The sequence below is a fragment of the Syngnathus scovelli genome, chromosome 17 (assembly GCF_024217435.2).
Source record: "Syngnathus scovelli strain Florida chromosome 17, RoL_Ssco_1.2, whole genome shotgun sequence".
In the NCBI taxonomy this organism is placed as follows: Eukaryota; Metazoa; Chordata; class Actinopteri; order Syngnathiformes; family Syngnathidae; genus Syngnathus; species Syngnathus scovelli.
The window spans coordinates 11,719,437-11,737,836 of NC_090863.1; the positions used below are offsets into that span (position 1 = coordinate 11,719,437).

Genomic DNA, 18,400 nt, shown 5'->3' on the forward strand with positions numbered 1-18,400 from the left:
TCATTGGATATTTCCTTTGGAAGCAGATATTAAAAATAAAAAAACGACTGGTTATTTGATTTTTCTTTTAAAATAAATACACCAAAATTGAAATACAGCTTGATTTTCTAGTTTGTGGCTTGAGAAAGGAAAAATCGAACAAATGTTTGATTTTCGTGTTTTATTTCTCCAACAAAAACAGAATATAGCACGTTTGGGGGTGGGTAACTAACATTTACTCGTGCTGAAAAGGGCCACGCAGCCGCCATCTTGCAGCACCCGTGAAGTGTCCTATTCACTGCAGTAGTGACATCACGTACAGCGATCTCTTCTTTTGCTTGTTGATCGTTCCTTATCATAAGTGGCCACCTGGTGGCGCCAGTGTGAAAGCTTACCATGATAATTGTTTCAATGACTTCAATTTCACGCCACAAAATTGAAAACGAATCGAGACCTGGCTATCATTGCAGAACAATGATAACGTCTTCAGGCGTCACCCTGTCGCCATCTCCTGGCCATTTAGTGAAACGACAGCCCAAAGGCCAGATTATTAGCAAGGTCTGCAGAAGCTGGAGAACAATCCTGATCATTTGAATCAGGTGTGTTGCAGCAGGGAGACCTATAAAACATGCAGGTAACCGGCCCTCACGGACCGAGATTGCCCACCCCTGCTCGATCACACACATGGGATGCCGTCCAGGTGAGTTCCTCTTGCTGTCTGACCAAACCAAGAAATTGCAGTTTACAAGACATGTCACTTTCCCATCTTGTGACGCTTTCGAGGAAGAGTACAGGAAGTAGCTGAAACATGTAAAACAGGAATAATCTTCCCTGTCTGAACTGTTTTAAATAGTAAACCTAGAGAAGAAACAATGCACCTTTACAAACGGTTGCAATGGAATAATAACTTCATAATATGCACACATTTTAACAGATTGTACGACGTACAGAGAACACAGCACACCTCGGATTGTCTGCATTAAGTACATTGCAACGACAAATCTCCAGTCGTGTAGGCTAGCTAATTTGGTCACTCAAAAGATTGTGATTAAGTTGTGTTTTGTCTCACTGCAAAGTTTTATCGTAAGTTGCACATGTTTAATTTACATTCATAACGTCTTACGCACTTTTCATGAATTATTTTTGTAACTCGTGTTTTTGTGTTGTAGCACCACCTGCTGGCTGAACGTTGAGAAGCGTTCGGACGCTGGTCAGTGTCGTTTTAACACACGTTCAACAAGCACCACGTCGTAAAAGTAAGTTTTTTTTTTCTTTTAGACTTTATCAAAACACTGCAAGTTGCATAAAAACAAAGGTAACAAGACTTTGACCAATTGTATACATTCAGTTGTCTCTCCCTGCATCACCTTTCTATGGCACAGAGAAGATTTGCAGTATGTCGTTTTTAAAAGTACATCTTGACACCATCATGCATTGTGTTAATACACAAATGAGTCACATAAATTGATACAGTACGTGAGTTTGTACCCATTGGGTATAAAAAATAATTATTTGTACACATTTCCTTACTTGGAAATTGGCAGCAGTTTTTTCTAACCCACATTTTTCACATTGTCCAAATTTCCGAGTGAGACTAACCCTGAAGGATAAAAGAGCCCCTTCGTGTACTGGAATGGAATTAAAAGTGTTTTCTTGGTAGTTTTCTCCTCTCATGTTTATCTGTGAAGTTGTCAAAATGATTCATAATTAACATGCCATTATGAAAAATTTATATAATCAATGTTTATAATTAATTATTAATTTTAAGCTTTAAAATGTTGGTCTTTCATCTGATGTTCTGTGCGTGCCATGACGTTTTTCAAATACAAAAATATATGCTTTGGCTCAGTAAAAGTCAGGAAACATTGCATTAGAGGCATTTCACTGACTGACAGGAGCTCGGGGTGCTAAACATGCACGTGACCATCTCGCCCGTCCTGACATGCGTAGAAGCGGGCTGTCCCGGCGAGGCCTTCACCGAGTCCCCCTGCTGTTTTGCATCCTCCTCTGCTTCATGTTCGCCTTCGGGCACAGCGCTCGCTTCCACGCTGAACGGGTGGAAGTTGACCCGAGCTGTGTCGTAGTCCCACGCGTGTCTCATGGCGAAGTCGGTGAATGATGGCGTGTCCTCAGCAGCCACTTGCCGCCCCACGTCTTTCCGGCGTATGGATGCGTAGCTAGTGTCGTGTGTGTTGAAAGATGGAGGGGAGTCCTGCCCGACCCAGCCCATGTGGTCTCCGCTGCTCTCTTTCACACGGGTCATCGCTAGCTTCAGCTTCTGGCAGCCCTTCAGAAGCAGGTTCTTTCGGCACAGGATGTACACCCACGGGTCCAAAATTGGGTTGAAGGAGGCGAAGCGAATGGCCAGCAGATCGCTTCGGTAGTCGGGCTTCCCTCCGGCGGATATATAAGCAGGGTCGTAAAGCTGATTCACAAAGATTCGCACCTGAGACATGGAAAGAAATACAACTATATAGCATCTTAAGCTGTTCTGAAAATGGCACGTGGTGGTGGGTTGGACCCGATGTTGGTAATTTTGCAGACAAGTGCAGGCCGGTGGATCTGCGAGAGCTATGGGAGTGGTCACGAATTACTTCAATCATGGCCCATCAAAGTGGCTAGCTTTGAGTCCTTTTAAATGTGACATACTAGTTACACATTAGAGCAAAGCAAATCTGTTCCATGTAGTGGAGACCCTTGAAACATCCCAGCAAGAATGCCTATAAAATCCAGTTTACTGTATTGATTTGCATGGTCTTTGTTGTCAGGTCAGTCTTGGTTATCATGTCAAAATTTAGCTGGCAGAAAAAGCTGCGTTTTTTTTTGTCTTCACTAGTTAATAATTGAGGGGAATTAATTTCAATCACAGAAGTGTTTCCCTTGTGTCAAGTCACATGGTTAAATTGTATTGAATATAAATGACTAAACAAAATAATATTATCATTATTAGAGTGTCTGAAAGTGCACACTCTAATAATAATAATAAAAATAATAGCAATAATAATGTTAACTATTATACAAATTAATTATTAAAATAATTCTTACTCTTTTTATAATGTAAAATGGGTGACCAAGGATCAGGTACACTGCTACAGACTCCCATTGCTACTTTTCTGAAAAGGAAATTGTTAAATATTTTTTTTAAAATGCGCTGCTTCTTACCACGAGAGGAATGGAACACACCAGGAAAACGCTAGTCATGAAAACAAGCAGCCAGAACATTTGGATCTCCGCCGCTGAGGACACCGACTGCAGCCGAGGGAAGCGTCTTCTCGAGCCGCCCTGCTCGCACACCTCGGCCCGGACGATCCCGGTCCTTTGGCTCATGCCCACCAGAGACTTGCACACGGCCAGGTTGCACAGCACCGTGACGGCGATGAGCAGCAGCATCACCCCGCCGTAGAGGAACGAATAGCAGGCACCCAGTGGATCCATCGCCCTCCAGTCTAGGAAGCACCAAGTTCCCGGGAAGTGTGTAACATGCTGGCCGAAGCCGAAACTGGGCATGACGCACAGGACCATGTTGGCCAGGTAGACTATGAGGAGGGCGAAGCGCGCCATGGTCCTGTCTATGTGCTGCGAGTAGAAGTAGGCGTGATTTATGGCCAGGTATCTCTCCACGGCCATGGCGCACAGGATGGACATGCCAGCCGAGCCAAAGAAGAGCATGGAGAAGGAGAAGAAGTGACACAGAAGCGTTCCACCGGGCCACCGGCTCGCCACGTAGGTAGCGATCACCACCGGGCTGGTGAAGCACGTCCCCAGAAGGTCCGTGATGGCCATGCCGCACACCAGCGTGTAGAAGGTGGTCTCTTTCTGCTCCTTCTTGGAGACGCACAGCACCACGATGGCGATCACGTTCCCCAGGACGCCCACGGCGAACATGGTGGCCGAGGTGACCAGTGACCGGGATTCGAGTTTCAGCGTGGGGAACGCGCTGTGGTTGTGACCCAGGGAGAAAGTTGGCTCCGAACCGTTCGTGTCCAACGCTATGGTGTCGTTGATCATCATTTAGAAAACGACAACGAACAAAAAGCTCAACCGTTTTTACTTTTGTACCTGCAGCATGTCATCCCACAAATAATTGAAACAAATCCAGAAAAGAGCACCTGTTGCGACTTGCTGCTCACTTCAAGTGTTTTTATCCCGCATGGGGGTGCGCTTGTTTGCGCACACGCTCCAGTTCTGTGCGGGTATTTAAGCTCAGTGCTGATGTCAGGACTGACGTGCGTGTGGGCTGCCTTGCATGCGAGCGCCACCCGTTCCCCATGGATCTTATTTCTACAAGCAGTCAAATCATTAGGCGCAAACCATTTATCACAAGGGGGAGCCATGGCTTGTATTGTTCACTCAATGAGGATAAATTACAGCTATAAACACATGGGGGGGGGGGGGGGGGGGGTCATGTATTGATCACAACATTGGAATAGACGCACCTATCATGGCTGCTCTGAGGGGACATTGTGATTTTCTTGGAATGTTGTAGATTTGAGTGTAGAGATTTAGAGAAAATCAGTGTTGTATAGTGAAATTTACATTTCCTAATTGAGATATTGTTAGAGTTTCTTCATATCATTGAATATCTTTATTTATTATTGATAGACTATAACCATAACAGTAAAGGTTATTAGATCACATTTGATACCTGTGTAAGTTTTCTGCATTGTGAAATAAATGAAGTCAGCTGTAATTATAAAAGAAAATCCTGTCAATTATTTTATTTTATACCAGCGTTTTATTCAAGTTTATTTATATAGCCCTAAATCACAAGCAGTCTCAAAGGGCTTCACATACACAAAACAAATTGACAAATATTCTCAAAGAATCCCCTGATTATTGATTTGATGGGGTTGTATCATCATAAACGGAGGATTGTGAGTCATACAGGCAAGTCACTTAATTACTCATGGATAAAACTCAATTTTGCTTTCCAAAAGGGCTGGGAGGAATGTCTGGCAGCACCAAGGCCAGCGCCAAATGCTGTCTCGGTCTGAAAACCATTTGTCATCATTAAATGTTCATGACTTTTTTTTTAAATGTTTTGAAGAACTGAATGTTGGTTTCAATCAAAATCCTTGGGAAAGACTAAATAGTTTAAAACTAAATGTGTATACGTGTATATAAAAGCTGTTTTATATTATTAAAACTGTGATGCTTCCCTGTTGGCCAACCTAACTAGCCGGGTGTACTCTTTCTCTGTGTGTCCATTGCTGTAACACGAGGACTAATGCAGTTAATGAGTGAGTGTAACAAAGCATCAGGCGCACGACATCAGGGAAATGAGGCTTGGACTCTTATTTTGTGTCCCCTTTGAGATCATGCGAAGAGAATAATGGCAAATGGGTGGTTGGGCGTATGTCTTATTTCAGTGCTCCATCCCCCACTTAAAACTATCTGTTGCCATAGCGATTAACATTAGTGCAGAATGAGCAAACTCTATTTGTTTAGCATTTATTCAACTTGTGATTTAACATCCATTAACATTATGTATTCACTTCCTTCCTGGGCAGCTAAAAATATTGACATTAGTGTAGTGACATCTTGTATTCTGCCTGAGTACACATCTTTTGAAAATTATTTTTTTTAAATGGCAGTTTTTTATATATATATATTTTACTTTAATGATTAGTCTCAACTTCCGGTGAATTGTTTATTTTGGTAATGAGACTTGGCTGCATTTGTGGCGGCCTTCACATAAATTTACATATTTGCAATTTTTATCTTTTCCTAGACTTTTTATGCAATGCCTTACAAGGACACATGCACGTCTGGTGCAATTTTTCCATAATGTAATCATCCGGAAGCAATTTTCATTAAGCACAGAATAAATTCTACTTTAATGTAACAATTGTTATACACACAAATGAAAGACTGTTCCACGTGCCTGAGAGGTTTGTGTGTTGCTTCTGTAGTGCACGCCTTGGCCACAAGGGGTCAGTGTATTGCATGCATGTATATATTGTTCCATTCTTTAATATTATACCTGATAAAAACATACAGTAATTAGAATATCAAAGCCAATTAAAATTGCTAAAACAATTTTTGCCATGCTTTGTCCTTCAATGCACACTGTACTGCTCATTCTGGTGTCTTGCGGTACAACCACTCGTATATTGAAAAAGTCCTAAACCCCTTATGGTTGTGTCAGAAGAAACGTTTCAATGCTCTTATGGACTTGTGAAACCTGTGCCAGATATGAAATTGCCGCATTTCTCGTGTGTTCAATTTACTCTGCACCTGGACATAGAAATAGAGCACGCACGCAAACACACACCTGGGAGTTACAGCCCTGTGAAAATCGAAATCAAATCTGTAGAAATGAAAGAATTTGTCATATGAAATGGAGGAAGGATCTGTCTGATGGTGGGCGCTGGCGAAGGCTCTCCATCTCTGTCTGCCTAAGTGGATTCCTACTCAGCAATGACGGAGGAAGACGGGGTCGAGAGAATCCCTCCATGGAGTGTTTGTGAATTTGTCTGCCCACTCTAATAACGCAGAGGCATGAGTAGCACTGGTGGCCACATATAAACAAAGTCTCTCTCGCTATCTCGTTCTCCTCATACATCTGAGGGATTCACGTCCAACCTCAGCAAAGACCTAACGAGGAATGCTTGTAGTACATGAACGTCCATAGGGGTTCCCAATCAAATTTGGCTTCAATATCAGATTAGAATGCATAATTAAGAAGCAACTGTAATGGCGATAATCTTTCCCAAGTTCCTGTTACACACATTCAACATGTCGTCTTTGCAAAGGGTGGGGAGGGGCAGATATTAAAAGCAAAAACAGTCCGTAGTGAGCATATTTGGATTATATGTGCACATCTAATTACAATTAGCAAACTAGTCATTTGCCGTGTGGCATGTGACAGGTTTGTAATCAAATTGTTGCAAAGCTTTTATTTTTGACGTGATGCAATTAATATAATTATAATTCACACATTACATACAAGTAATTGTTATAACCTAAAAAAAAAAACACTAAACAAAAAGCTTCACATATAGTTAACATAAGCAAAATGTCAAAGACACACATATCTGACATCCAGATTTGATTTAGTACAATAATAACAGGCAAGAGTTATGGAAAAATGAATTCAGTAATTGCTTAAATGTCACATTAACATACTACATGTAAAAATAATTTCAATATATTAAATTATGCGCTTACCCGTAGCTCAGTGGTTTTTACACCACAGCCTGAAGGTTTACAAATATTTATTTATTTATTTGTTCTCAATTGGTCTCAGTTTGTAAGGCTTACTACTTGGGTCATGCAGGTCAGATGTCATAATATGACTCCAATCATCAAACGGCAAGTCAAATTTATTATCTGGGGCTGGCTGGCTGATTAGATTAGATGTGTCACAGCGCAATGTGGGTGTCTTGAATTCGCTGGTGATGCTGAAAAACTCTGACGTCGTCGAATAACCCACTAGCGCGATGACGTCATCATCTAGTGATTTTTATATCTTGCCTTCCTAGACTTGACACCGCAATCATCCTGCTCCTTCCTTCTACCGCAGTCTGCCAAGCTCTTTATTACGAGTGGATGCTCATTTACCATCTCCCCCTCCCATCTCATTCATCTGACGCTGTCTTTTCATCCTCTGCAAACCTTTTGTTTCCCCACTAATGTCACCAATTTCTTCTGAAAGGCGCAGCAAGATGTCTCGTTTTGCGATCAGTCTTACGCTAGCTACTTAGAGCAGCGTTGACAGTTAATCTGCACGATTGTATACGTGCCTCAGGGAAAAAGGCATTCATTTTGGAATGAGTCTTTATACTGCATTTTCGCAGTTGTGTGCCATGCAGCTGCAGGATATTAGATGTTTCTATCATGTAAAGCACAAAGTAAATGAACCGCATTGATGCCAACGCAGCCACTCAGTGTGACTGAGATTGCGAAGATCAGATATGACGTTCACCGTGTCTCAAATATCATTATGGACATCATTTATTTCCAATGTGGTCATACAACTAAGAGGGTATACCGTGCCCCTTTGGAACATGGTGTCGAGGTCGAAAGTGTTCGCATTTTTACTGTGGTAATGACTAAATAATACTAAAATAAGATTTTTTTTTTTTTTTTTTTTTTACGTTCTCAAATCATGAGCGTAAAAATGATCAAATTATGTGCTCAAGCCCAGGAACACCAGAGACCATTTAGGGTTCGCAAAGAAATAAAAAATAAATTCTATAAAAAATATTTTCTCATGTAATAAAGTACATACAAGACTCACATAATGAGTTATTAAATTTACCTTCATTTGTCCAGATAGTGGAGTTGGGTTATGTTTTTCATGCTAGCAAGGCTGAATCCTAACCCGAAACCAGCCAGTCCGATTTAGAGAATTTTGAAAGCTTAATATTATGAGAATAATGTTCTATTCACGTCACAGAACTTTCTTCCCTTGTTAAAGTTGGACTCAAATGAATAATTTGTAAAGGGCCTGCATAGCCAAAACAATGAGAACCCCTTAGTGTGTGCAGAAGAAATAGCCTGAGTGTGCCTGGGAGTTGAATTTCTTCATAATTACACAATATTTGCAAATATTCATTTTTCTCTAGATAACATTCAAACCATTTTGTGCTGGCACCACAAACTATATTACGAGTGGTCGAGGCAACGACAAATTGTTTCCTTATTGTTTCCTATATAGGCTAATTAGTTTTACTTTAATGTCAAAATTATGACATCATTGCTTTAATGTGTGTTTTTGTATGTTGGCAATTAAGAAGTGTAGAGCACTACAAAACACTTAATTGTGGCGCCCGTGTAAAGAAAGTCTTTATAAAGGCGCATTAGTCAGTGGGTCTTGTGTTAAATTAAAGATAGTCAGCAGCAGCTTATTCCCCATATGTAATATTAATATGACACTAAGAAGTAATATTGTCATCTCTTTCCCTTGGTGGGATCCTCAAATAACATTAGTCTCTTATGCTGAATTACTGTACGCTATTGTGTTGCCCACTTGTTTCTCTTCCAGGATTAGTTAGACACAATCCAAATTTGTTGAATTCCGAGCTAGCGAGAGGAATAAATCACATTATGTCCTGGATGGCTGCTACGGGACCGAATGGCATGAATAAAATTTTAGAAAGAGTGGGAGGCATATAGGATTGCACTTCATGAAGAGTAGGTGGCAAAGGCACATCATATTTCACTGGGGCTAATGAAAAGTTATTTTACGCAAGAAGGAGCAAACTGCTTAATAGCAAGACAAGACACACGTTAATGCACGGAGGGTTTCAACTTGGATCCTGATGAGGGTGAAACTGTGTGGGAGGTCGGCAGTAAAAGATGCACCCATGACCCACGTCAGGCCATAAAATAAAAATCAACTAGCCCGAAAGACTTGTATGAGAACACGTAGGAGGAGAGAATATCTTCCCTGTAGCACTGTTTTCTTTTGCATGTCCTCTGGTCTAGAATGTTCAACAAGAATATTTTAGCATATTAAAAACTATCCTACAAAAGGCCACACCGAAACATATGTTAACGCTGCCTCACCATATATATATATATATTTTTGAAACAAACGAAAATAGCGCCCTCTAACAGCCCATTTAACAGAATGTCCATACACTGGTTTGTTTACCAGTGTGACGTTAGTTTCTTCAGTTCATGAGTTTGTGAGGGTATGAAAGTCATTTCTTAATTGGATTGCGTAGCGAAGAGTATTTTCCCTTGCTAAACCGAGTGAGTCTGCAGAGCTGTGAACTGCCATGAGGCAACTAATTAACTAATGAACTGATGTGAATAAAAACAGAAAATGACAGGCAGACTGCTGCTTTGTCATTCTGTCTGCTCGTAGTGATTTGAAGTGGCTTGTCACGTATTAAATATTATTTTTTTGAGCGCTTAGGGCTTATTATTTCAGCTGATGGAGCGTTTTACATGAAAATGTCACAATGCAAGACTTGACTTGTGGATGACAGCTCGTGTTTATAAGAACAAATGGAACCACAACGGCATAATAACATTCATTTTAATGTTTTGTGGAGACGGAGTAGCACATTGTTTATCATGGTGCATGAGTAAACATTCAATGTCTTTTAAGCCTAATACACACAGCATGTGTCAAATGGTCTCTCAAACATCTGAATTTTTTAGAACCCCTTTTCAATATTTGATTTTTATGAGTCGAGTCTGTAAAGTCTGTTGGAATTGGGATTCATTCTCCTCACCAAAATGGAGAAAATATGACATTAAAGTCATGTTCGTCTAGCAGACTCCCTAATCACGCAAAATATTTAGAAGGTCAATGCATATGTACATGACACGTCACTACCTTTCCAAATCTGAAATGAAATACAGCTGAATAGTCTCTCTTGCAATCTTCTTATTTCTTGTGAAAAGCTGCTTGTTTATCCAGCAGTGTCTCATGGCTTTTCTCTCCTCCTACACACATACGAAGCTTCAATAGCAGCCTGACTCACTTCCATTGTATGTACTTAGGTGTCTTCCAAAGCTTACTCAACTCATGTTGTTGACAATGCAGCATAATAGGTTTCTCTTTTGGGGTGGGAACTTAGCATCTCATTCCTCATGCCATGATGGTCTCCCAAATCATTTGCTCCCCTTCAACAAAATAGCGTAAAAGTGCAATTAGGTTGATGCTTCTTTCTCCAGTGTCACTGATGGTGAGTCAGGCGACCTTTTATTATACTCTGGAAGTTATGAGCTGATATTTCTGCCGACATTGTTACATCTTCTGGGTGCTGTTTCGGATGAACCCAATTTAGACTGCTTGTAAGACGTTTGGCTTGCAAGCAAAGTTTTTTTATGCACACAAATGACTCTAGCGAGGCCAAGCGCCAATGAGTTGAATATGCAAATGCTGTTTTGAGACTTCAGTCAAGAAACGCCAATTTGGAAAATGTAAAGACGCTTTATAGACAGGTTATTTTTAGCATTGTGATTAGAAATATGATCTACAAAACGAAATTAAGAAACTGTCCATTTATTTTGTCATTTCATGTTGACGATTGTGTTGGCGAGTTTGTACAGTAGGTGTGCATCGTGAGTCATGCTCAGCTACACGCAACCAGTCACCTCTTCCTCTGAGCAAACTGAAGAAACTGACGTTTTTGGCTTAAGGGCAGCATGGTGTTATATAAAGGTTAAATTGCATTTGAGAAGTGTGTCTTCTTCACCACCGAAGACTCCTATTTCAAGACGAGGTGTCCTCCGTTTTGTTCTTACAACAACGCCTTATAACAGCAAGCAGCAGTGCCACGTGTTTCATTTGGAACATCTTAGAATCAATATTTACCCAATAACAAGACAAAAACATAACAAATGTTAATGATATGCGCCATACTCACCAGACATGCAATCGTGTTAATGCTTGCAGATGACTACAAATGTTTGCACTGACCTACCACCAATCAGAGGACAGAAAAACGTTGATGTCATCAAGGGCCAGTGCCGTGCTCATTTAAAATCTGATTCAGTAAATAAATAAATAAATAAAAACAGTCCCATTTTTCATATAGTTTAAGTTACGTAGGCCAGCACTATTGATTCTGAAGGTCCTGGGCTGATTAGATTGTCATGGCAACACAGAGGCTAAAATGTGATTAGACAAATAAATCTAACATCCGCATACATTTCCTGGTAGCAGTCCAGAGAAATACCAAGAAATGAGGAAAATAGCCTTCTGTGAATAAATTGATAAAAATGTCTGCGTTTAGGTTGGGAATGAAGGTTAGTGCTTCTGCTAGTGTTTAGGCTAGTAAAATATAGCACCGGGTGGACTCTTATTTTCTTTTGTCTTAGAGACGGTGCAGATACAGTAATTAGCGAACCGACTGGCATGATATTGTCCACCTTTTAGGATCTGCTGCAGTGTAAATAGTCAATGTGCATGTGGGTGGAGAGTGTGTGATTTTTTTTTTAAATTTTTTTTTATTGAAATGCTAGTCACATTCTTATGGCTGGAGCTCTAATTGAAATACTGTCAGACGTTCAAGGTCAACATTCTGGCATATGACTCGTTATTGTGATTCGAATGTGACGTTGAAAATATTATTCACACTGATGCCGCAGAGGCACCAGAATATATAATATCCCACTAATGATTAGAGTGGTGGAAATAAAGTGAAACGTGCAGATATGGCTCCTATGTCATTAGAATAATCTAGACCATCCCACTCTCTCAGCAATAATGAAAAGGTGTTTGAATGCATGTTGCTGCCGGCCGACCGCAATAGATACTGTGAGCACAAAGTAATAAGAAAGCCAACTCCAAGATGTCTATTCGTAAGCAGTTGTTAAATTGTATTTTTACATCTAATGATGCTTTGGGGGGGCTGTTTACTTGGAACACAGAGTATTAAACGTATGATTCAGAGGTAGAAATGTCACGTTCTGTTTTGGGTGATAGTGCCCATTGTGCAACAGCGTACTGTTTACTATAAATGCACCATCAGTAACAGTCATCAACTTAAAACTCTCATGGAGTCACCAACTGGTGGTACAACATTGCAATTGTAAATGGAGGTTTTCCAGGAATGGCTAACACGCTGATTATGCTAGAGTTGTATAGTTTTGTCATTATAGACTAATGGTAATCATTTTTGGAATGATAATGTTAGATTTACTGAGCAGTTTGAAGTTGGAATGATTTAATTTGGTTAAAAATGAGGAAGAGAGTATGTAAAATAATTTTTCGTGGCGTTTCCAAGATATTTTTAATGAGCTTTTTGACTTTGGAATGAAATGTGTGTCCATTCGATTCAACGTGAAAAGCCCAAAATGAAAAAAACCATATAAGACCTTTTTGTGGCTATTTCCGTAAACACGGGGATTTTGTGACGTAATAATCGTGCCGTCAACAATTGGTCGGCCAAGTCACGAGGTGTCATCTCTCATTTTCATTGGCTATATATTTAAATTGCCTCCCGTTGATTGGCTCAGTGCGCCACGCTGAGAATTTGAAATCGGCGTTTCGCGAGTTTAGCAGAGGAAAACCTCGGATGAGTGGACAACCTGCAGAAAATATATTTATATATAATTTGATTTCTTTAAAGAAAGTGTCTGCAATGTCTGGAGGAGAGGACAGCGGGGCTCAGCTACAGTGTTGCGTGACGACAGAGCACCTGAACGCCTCAGGCCAGACCACCCGGAGGCAGGTTATTCGCAAAGCCTCTGTTCTTCTGGGACGCAACGAGTTCCAGGAGCTCATCCTCCGGGTGCACGATGGGAAATTACCGCAAAATTATCCTCTGAAGGACTTCAAACTGTTCACCAAGTTCGCCCGCGATGGAAAGTGCACTGTCAAACTGATCCCTGAAAACATCCAAGTGCTCATCTCCAACTGCCCCACTGACCAGCTTGGCATCTTCCTGAGGACTCTGAGCATCAAACACCAGGCCGGGCTGTCCAGCAAAACTCTGAGCGGGCGGGAGAAGCTCAAAGCCGGCCTGCCCCGCAGTTTTGAGGCCATCAGCCCACTTCAGCAAAAAGACATTCAGAAGGTCAATGAGCTTCGAAACAAAGTGTCAGCCAAAGGCCTTTCGGACTGCACTAATAGGCCCACTGGTGTGGGACAACAAGTCAAAAGGCCAAGGAGCGACTGTAACTTTAGCCCCGTGAGTACACGTTTTTTCAGTATCTTGTGCCCTGAGGCCAGAGCTGACATTGGCCATCATTATGTGCCCTGCAGGCTCGCCACAATTTTTGAAAAGTAGTTCTAATTTATAAAACTCAATCAAATGATGACTCGGAAGAGTATGGCCCTGTAAAGCAAATTACCGATACTAGCCCTGGCTCGGGTTGTGAATGTTGCATGACCAGTCCAACTCAGAAAACAAGTGAGCCAAAATTGGTAGTTACCCGAGCAATTGTGATTTCATTTTCAGTAGACAACAAATGAGCATCACGGCCAAGAAGGACATTTTGTGAAAAAGAATATCCCTCATGCGTGTAAACACTATTCTTAAATTTCCAACAATTCATTTAATTTTCTTTTCCCGTCTAAGCTGGTGAGATGTGAGCTCAGTTTTTCTTGTGATGACTTTAGGTGAAAGCCAACCCCATCAAAAAACCCATCCTATCCCTTCCTACCCGTAAGCTGAACAAAGAACAGTCTGCTGTCCTCAGTGCTGTACTGAGTGGAAAGAACGTCTTCTTCACAGGCAGTGCTGGTATGAATAAGTCCGGCTTTACATGCACATGCTTCCTCCCACATCCTGCAAACATGCTTCTTAAGTTAATTGACGACTTCAAATTTCTCATAGTGCGAATATGTGCCCAGAGTGACACCAGTATTTCGCCTGAAATGAAAATACCCGCTGATAAGATCCATTTCATATTGCATTCAGGTACGGGGAAGTCTTTCCTACTGAAGAGAATAATTGGGTCACTTCCTCCAAATAGCACCTTTGCTACCGCCAGCACTGGAGTGGCTGCATGTCACATTGGAGGAACAACACTACATAACTTTGCAGGTTAGTTAGTCCGAGTTTCATCTTTCTGATGACATCATCCTGTTGATATAATTGTGAGTGAGAGCCACCAAAAATGCCTAGGGATGCTACAAAATGGCGGCAGAGCACTTTTATTGGATTAGACATAAAGCTGCACTGTTTGACAATCAATGTCCTTTTGGAGTGTCTTACTTCCACCCACATCTTTATTTTCAATCAGTTATCTTCACACTGCCATTCTAATTTATTGTACCTGTCTGTGGCCCTCCTACCCACTTCATCTACCACCCCCGGACTTCTGATGTGCATCCAGGTATTGGCTCTGGCTCAGCCCCACTGGAGCAGTGTATCGAGCTGACTCAGAGGCCCGGGGTGCTCCAGCGCTGGACCAACTGCCAACACCTCATCATTGATGAGATCTCCATGGTCGATGCTACTTTCTTTGACAAGCTCGAATCTGTGGCCAGGTAAGATCCATAGCTCTAAATTAATGATGTGTGATATCTTATTTAAAAAAAAATGTGTTAGAATCCACAAAAGATTTCCTCTCTATCTGCACACACAGGTCAGTGAGGAGGTCCACTGAACCTTTTGGGGGTATCCAGCTGATTATTTCTGGCGATTTCTTTCAGCTGCCTCCTATCTCTAAGGGAAAGGAAAAGGCAAAGTTTTGTTTCCAGGTACAGTGACGTTGTTGATGCGTCTTAAGACGTTTGAAAGTTGCACCATATGAATTAGCTGAAGCACCATCACGTTTTAAGGGAGCTGTGTGTAATTATATAAATACACGTACAATTCGAATGAAATAGGGATTATGTCACAGACTTCTGATTTGAAGCACTGATATGATGAAAATGGACTTTTCTTCATTAGGCCAGATGTTGGCGTAAAGTCATCCAGGTCAACTTGGAGCTAACGGCGGTGCTGCGACAAACCGATCAGACCTTCATCTCCCTCCTCCAGGCAATAAGGGTGGGAAGGTAAATTTGTAATCGAATCCCCCTCCCAATGGGTTCCAATAAGAAAATATAACCTTGGCCGAATGACTTGATCAACTTCACACAGGGCGACGGAGGAGGTCACCAATAAATTAGCTGAAAGTGCCTACCGTCAGATCGACAGGGATGGTATCCTAGCAACCAGACTGTGCACGCACAAGGATGATGTGGAGCTCACCAATGACAACAAACTACAGCAGCTGCCAGGTACTATGTCTCGTTTGTTCTCGCTTACTCACATCTTTCGCACCTTTTTGATGGTTTTTTGGTTGAAAATTGGCAAAAGCGTGATGCCTTTTGAAAGTCATGCCATGGAAGTAAAACTAAATAAAAACGACAACTTGGCCTTGAAGTCCACTCATGGCGTAATTATGATTTTTAAAAAAAATCGAGTTCTTTACAATCGATTTAGTTTTCATGTATATAGTGTGCTATTTTTCTTAATAGTAAAACATCGCTTTTTTGTTGTTGTTGCTGGAACAGATTAATGGTATATTCATTCATCCCAATAGGGAAAGATGATTTGAGATACGAATTATTAGCATCATCATGCAAGTAATTAATCTTGTATCTTAAGGCACTGTATGCAACATTTTGTGTGAGTTTGGCTTTTTTAGAGCAGCATTTATAAGCTTTCTTGTTCATCAGGATCAACGCAAGTGTTTGAGGCTGTAGACAGCGACCCGGCCTTGGTGAGGATAATAGATACGCTCAGCCCTGTCAGCAGACTGCTTCATCTTAAAGTGGGAGCTCAAGTGTGTATTAATTTGACCTGCTCTCAATTATCAGCACGTGTCAGGTTGTTGTTTTAATGTTGTCATGGTTGTCTTCATCTTCTAGGTCATGCTGACCAAGAACCTGGATGTGACTCGAGGTCTGGTGAATGGAGCCCGAGGGGTTGTGGTGGCGTTTGAGTCTGGAATACTCGGTTAGAACTGATTTATTGTATTATTGCAAGCTTAGCTGAGAACATTCAAAGGTAATCTTCTAAATGTCTTTGAGAAAATGTTTCGCCATCTCACGCTTTTGTGTTTTTTTGTTAAAGGTGCCTGATTCTGTTCTGAAACTTAAAAAGCACTAAAACACAAATTTTTCTTAGGCCAGTCTGAGTCAAATTATAGTTTTAAACCGTTCATTTGAGAAAACGCTGATTCATGTTTTTTTTTTTTTTTTTTAGGACTCCCACGCGTGCGCTTCCTGTGCGGCGTCACTGACGTGGTGAAGCATGAACGCTGGGTGTTTAAATACAGGGGCGGGACGCACTTGAGTCGACAGCAGCTGCCACTCAAATTAGCCTGGGCCATTTCCATCCACAAGAGCCAGGTAGGCTACAAGTTTATACACAGATGATGGAGGAATGACCTCATTTTCCTCAGATGGATTAGATTGTGCAATTTTGCAATTTGCGTTTCTCCCGACTCCCTTGATGCACAGCTACTTAAATGATTTAATTTACCGCCCCCTCCCCCAAAATAAATGATATATATTTTTCCTGTCTCTAAGCCAGTCTGCAAAGAGATTGTTTTGATTGCAGTGTCCTTGCTGACCTGAATGTAATCACTTTGATTCAAGGTCGAGATGCCATAAATTTGATCCCAACGTCAAAAGAGTCCAAATTGTAACAAGTGCAAAATCACTGGTGACGGTATCCTAAATGAAAATGAATCTAGTTATGATCTACTGACTGAATCACTGCAGATTAGAACAGGACATAAAAGTTTGTCGCCCTCAGGAGGGGTTGTAAACTCAACCTTGAACTTCTCATTCGTCCTTTCCCAATAATGGGCTAAAAAATGAGACATTGCCATCAATGAGCGTCTGGAAAGAGAAACTGATGACTTGTCCTTGACGTCAAAAATGTTCACCTGTCCAGGGTGCTATAAATTGAACAAGATTTCCTTGCCTAAAACAATTCAATCAATCCACCTCAAATATTATTTTTAATAATTTTTTTTGCTGTGTTCCCAAAAATAGCATTACATAATATTGTACTTCATAGACACACAGTATATAATAGTAGTAGTGTGTCCTTGTTATTATTCTGTGTGCCCACGAGTGAGCCTTCACAAATCATTCTGCTGTCTCAATAGCACGTTCCAATATCCTGTCCTCAGACTGCAGTAAAACTGGTATGAAACAAAAAAAAAATTTAAAAAAAAAAGAGAAAGAAACAACCCTTAAGATAATTGAGTTCATTTGTCACTACCTCCGTGTCAGCAATGTTTAATCTACAGCAGGGAAAACAAGGCAAAGCATACATGTATCCCTTCAGAGGAAATGAGATAAGCGGGGAGTGGTGATCTGAAGAAGACATGTTGACAGGGCCACCCAATCGACAATTGAATTAAAAATCCACTTAATGAGTGTTTCTTTCGTTCATTTCAGGGGATGACGTTGGACTGCGTGGAAATATCTCTGGCACGTGTGTTTGAGAGCGGCCAGGCTTACGTGGCTTTGTCTCGGGCTCGGAGTTTGGAGGGTCTGAAGGTTATGGACTTTGACCCCCGTGTGGTCCGAGCAGACCCAAATGTTCTTGCCTTTTACAAGAAGCTGAGGACAGAGAGGCTGATGATGCAGGTGGGTTAAGAAAGTCGCCCCCCCCCCCCCCCCCCCCCAGCTTTTCCATTTACTGTTGATGAGCTCACTTTACAAGGACTTAAATGTTTGAAAGACACAGCAATTACATTTGATTGAAATTAAACCTCATTTAATTTCTGTGCCCACAGACTACCATTGATGACTATGTTGATAGCAAAGAGAACATCTGGTGAGAATAATTCTGCACCATCTGCACGTTTCCGCATTATTAAATTCGTAATGCACTTGCCCGAATCCACCACCAGAGATACTCGGAGTCACACTGCCATCATGTGTTCAGTAGTGTAATGTTTTTAAAACTTTTTATTTATTGTGATTTTTCCATCAGATAAAGTTTTTATTTAGTAACTTTTTGTCTGATTATTATTCATAATTCTCACCCCTCCTTCT

At 41.1% G+C, this 18,400-nt stretch overlaps 2 protein-coding genes across 4 annotated transcripts; one reads left to right on the forward strand and one right to left on the reverse strand.

Moving 5' to 3' along the window:
* Positions 1 to 626: 626 nt before the first annotated feature.
* On the forward strand, positions 627 to 18,358 carry pif1 (PIF1 5'-to-3' DNA helicase homolog (S. cerevisiae)). 3 transcript variants are annotated; one of them, XM_049746331.2, is made up of 14 exons: positions 627 to 679; positions 1,149 to 1,235; positions 13,017 to 13,577; positions 14,009 to 14,132; positions 14,310 to 14,435; positions 14,728 to 14,881; positions 14,980 to 15,094; positions 15,288 to 15,394; positions 15,480 to 15,619; positions 16,061 to 16,167; positions 16,253 to 16,340; positions 16,590 to 16,735; positions 17,798 to 17,989; positions 18,139 to 18,358. In XM_049746331.2, the coding sequence occupies exons 3-14, from the start codon at positions 13,029 to 13,031 to the stop codon at positions 18,181 to 18,183; spliced, it is 1,893 nt and encodes a 630-aa protein (XP_049602288.1). In that variant the 5' UTR covers positions 627 to 679; positions 1,149 to 1,235; positions 13,017 to 13,028; the 3' UTR covers positions 18,184 to 18,358. The 3 variants fall into 3 exon arrangements, with proteins under 3 accessions (XP_049602288.1, XP_049602289.1, XP_049602287.1); XM_049746332.2 differs by lacking the exon at positions 627 to 679 and having other exon boundaries at positions 1,134 to 1,235; XM_049746330.2 differs by lacking the exons at positions 627 to 679; positions 1,149 to 1,235 and having other exon boundaries at positions 12,902 to 13,577.
* On the reverse strand, positions 1,162 to 4,255 carry ptger4c (prostaglandin E receptor 4 (subtype EP4) c). The gene is made up of 2 exons (XM_049746333.2): positions 3,142 to 4,255; positions 1,162 to 2,425 (listed from the first exon to the last, which is right to left on the reverse strand). The coding sequence occupies exons 1-2, from the start codon at positions 3,988 to 3,990 to the stop codon at positions 1,850 to 1,852; spliced, it is 1,425 nt and encodes a 474-aa protein (XP_049602290.1). The 5' UTR covers positions 3,991 to 4,255; the 3' UTR covers positions 1,162 to 1,849.
* Positions 18,359 to 18,400: the final 42 nt, after the last annotated feature.